Source organism: Pollachius pollachius (assembly GCF_949987615.1).
Source record: "Pollachius pollachius genome assembly, chromosome: 4".
In the NCBI taxonomy this organism is placed as follows: domain Eukaryota; kingdom Metazoa; phylum Chordata; class Actinopteri; order Gadiformes; family Gadidae; genus Pollachius; species Pollachius pollachius.
The window spans coordinates 18115658-18118157 of record NC_136937.1 but is presented as its reverse complement, the minus strand read 5'-3'; the positions used below and the strand labels follow the sequence as shown (position 1 = coordinate 18118157).

Genomic DNA, 2500 nt, shown 5'->3' with positions numbered 1-2500 from the left:
TACTTTCTACTTTTTTTTCCATTCTCTTATATTCTGACTCTTATTGTGTACTTTTGCTTTCATTTGTAGCTTTCTACACACGCAGATGATGTGGTCCTCGTCTTAAGCACATCATTGCTCAGAACTGAAAAAGTTCTTACTTATTAAACTTTTTTATTTACTGATCTTGAAAATTTTGAAAAAATAAACCAGCGTCCAATAGTTTGCCTCGGAAGTCTTCCAAACCGCTCCCTGATTGGCTGGTAATGAGCTTGGCAGGCAGCGCTCCTGCCCTGCAGGGGACAGGTGTTGCCCATCTCCATGCAGTGGCAGTTCCTGTGATCATCTGGCAGCCCGTCCTCAGGTCCCCCACTCACTATCCCCCCTCTGTTGTTGCGGCCGTCCCACGACGACCTGTTTCCCCACCAGGTGTTAATTATACAGGTGTGCACACAGGCTGCCAGGACAGGAGGCGGGGTCTGTTGATGGTGTGATGTCTGTCATCAGGGGTGTGTGTTTGCTACATGTGGGTCTTTGTGTGTGTGTGTGTGTGTATGTGTGTGTGTGTGTGTGTGTATGTGTGTGTGTATGGGTTTGTGTGTGTGTCTGTGAGCGTGTATGTTTGTGTGTGCGTGGGTATGTGCGTGTGTGAGTGCATGTGTGTGTGCATGTGTGCGTGGGTATGTGTCTCTCTGCGGTTACAGGCCCCTTGCTGATAGCCTGGTTGCTCCGTGGAACAGGGCTGGGCGTGCCAGCATCCTAGCCTGGTCTGTTACTGTGTTCTTACTCTTCCTTCACCTGTGCAGCAGCCCAGTGGTTTTCATCTGCTCTCCTGCAATACTTTGATCTTCAAAGTAAGAGCCCCCCGCCCTGCGCATGACTCCACTCTTTGCTCAGTTCATGTCTCTGGTTTTCCTCCCTAACCTTTTGGGCTTTTATTTATTTTATGTCTGGCAGCACTCATCACCCTGCATCTCTTCTTTGTTTGATGGGAAAATAGAAAGCCTCTTTCCTCTGCCTCTGAAACGTCTATGCATCAGAATCTACCCAATGTATCTACTCTCAACACTCTCTCTCTCTCTCTCTCTCTCTCTCTCTCTCTCTCTCTCGCTCTCGCTCTCGCTCTCTCGCTCTCTCTCTCTCTCTCTCTCTCTCTCTCTCTCTCTCTCTCTCTCTCTCACTCTCTCTCTGTTAATGCCAGTGAGCAGTTGCCATGGAAACATTGAGGTGCTTGGAGGAAGTGTGATTGCAGATGTGGTGTTGGAATATGTAAACACACTCGCGCACGCTCTCACACACACTCTCAGACAGTCACATGCACAACCATACACACACACACACACACACACACACATACACACAACTCCAAGAGGTGTTATGATCTCACTTTGCATGAATTAGTTTAGGAACAGAGACAGGAAATGGTTTCACGCTGGAGCCGTGGTCGACCATCCCTTGTTAACGCCTGCTCTGAGTGTCATGTCTCGTTAGACCTTGTTGTCTCCAAGGTCAAATATGTTTCACTGCGCTAAAGGGGTCGTAACCTTCCATTAACATTACTTCTCGCTTGTTTTCCGGGTGACAGGACAGTGTGTCGAGGCAGTGGTGTTTGCCTCCCAGCCTAAAGTAACCAGAAGGTTGCTAGTTCAATCCCCGGCTCCTCCTAGCTGAGTGTCGAGGTGTCCCTGAGCAAGACGCCTCACCCTGACTGCTCCTGACGGGCTTGCTGTCGCCCTGCGTGGTTGACTCCGCCGTTGGTGTATGAATGTGTGAATGAATGGTTGTAAGTCGCTTTGGATAGAAGCGTCAGCAAATTCCCCAAATGTATATAAATGTAGAGCCTCTGGGTTCGATCCCCCCCATGTCCACAGCCCTGCCTGTGCTCGTCGTAGGACGTGAGGCCACACCCCCGACCCGCTGTACCCCAGCTCAAAGCAGCGTTTAAAGAGTTGTGTTTCCTCCCTCCATCCAGGGCTTTCTGAGTCGGAGGTTGAAAGGCTCCATTAAACGGACCAAGAGCCAGCCCAAACTGGACCGCAACTCCAGCTTCAGACACATCCTGCCTGGCTTCAGGAGCGTGGACAATGACAGGTAGGAGTCTGTCCATCTAGCGGTCTGTCTCTCTCTCTTCTCCACCCTCCTACTTGTTTCGGGACCCATGTTGCGTTTTCTCTGTTCCGATTGTGTCTGACCGTGTGTTAATGTGCACCCATGCTTCCTATGCTGATGTATGTGGTTGTGTATGTGCCAAGCATGACAGCCGAACAACAGCCTGCACTCTGCCAGTGTGGGCCGTGGCGAGGTCATTAGCCTTTAGCCAGCACAGTCTGCCTGAACGCGCCTCAGTCTCGGCCTAATGGGGCCGTCAGCTGACCCTAACCCTACTCAGGTGAAAAGGCTTCCTGTCCCTGAGCTTAAGCTGCCGTGTGATTAGATGGCTGGACGAGATCCTTGATTACTGTTGATCTCTGACACTCGGACAGCGAGGATATCTCCCGGGCATCTGGCGGAATGGGTGAAG

General features: G+C 50.8%; 1 protein-coding gene across 4 annotated transcripts in view; it reads left to right on the top strand.

The window, feature by feature from the left end:
• dab2ipb (DAB2 interacting protein b) overlaps nucleotides 1-2500 on the top strand; it is a 104100-nt gene that overhangs the window by 34938 nt on the left and 66662 nt on the right. For all 4 annotated transcript variants that reach the window (XM_079734775.1, XM_079734773.1, XM_079734774.1 and 1 more), the window contains exon 3: nucleotides 1952-2070. In XM_079734775.1, coding sequence (XP_079590901.1) covers nucleotides 1952-2070 — 119 coding nt within the window. The remainder of the gene's footprint in view (nucleotides 1-1951; nucleotides 2071-2500) is intronic.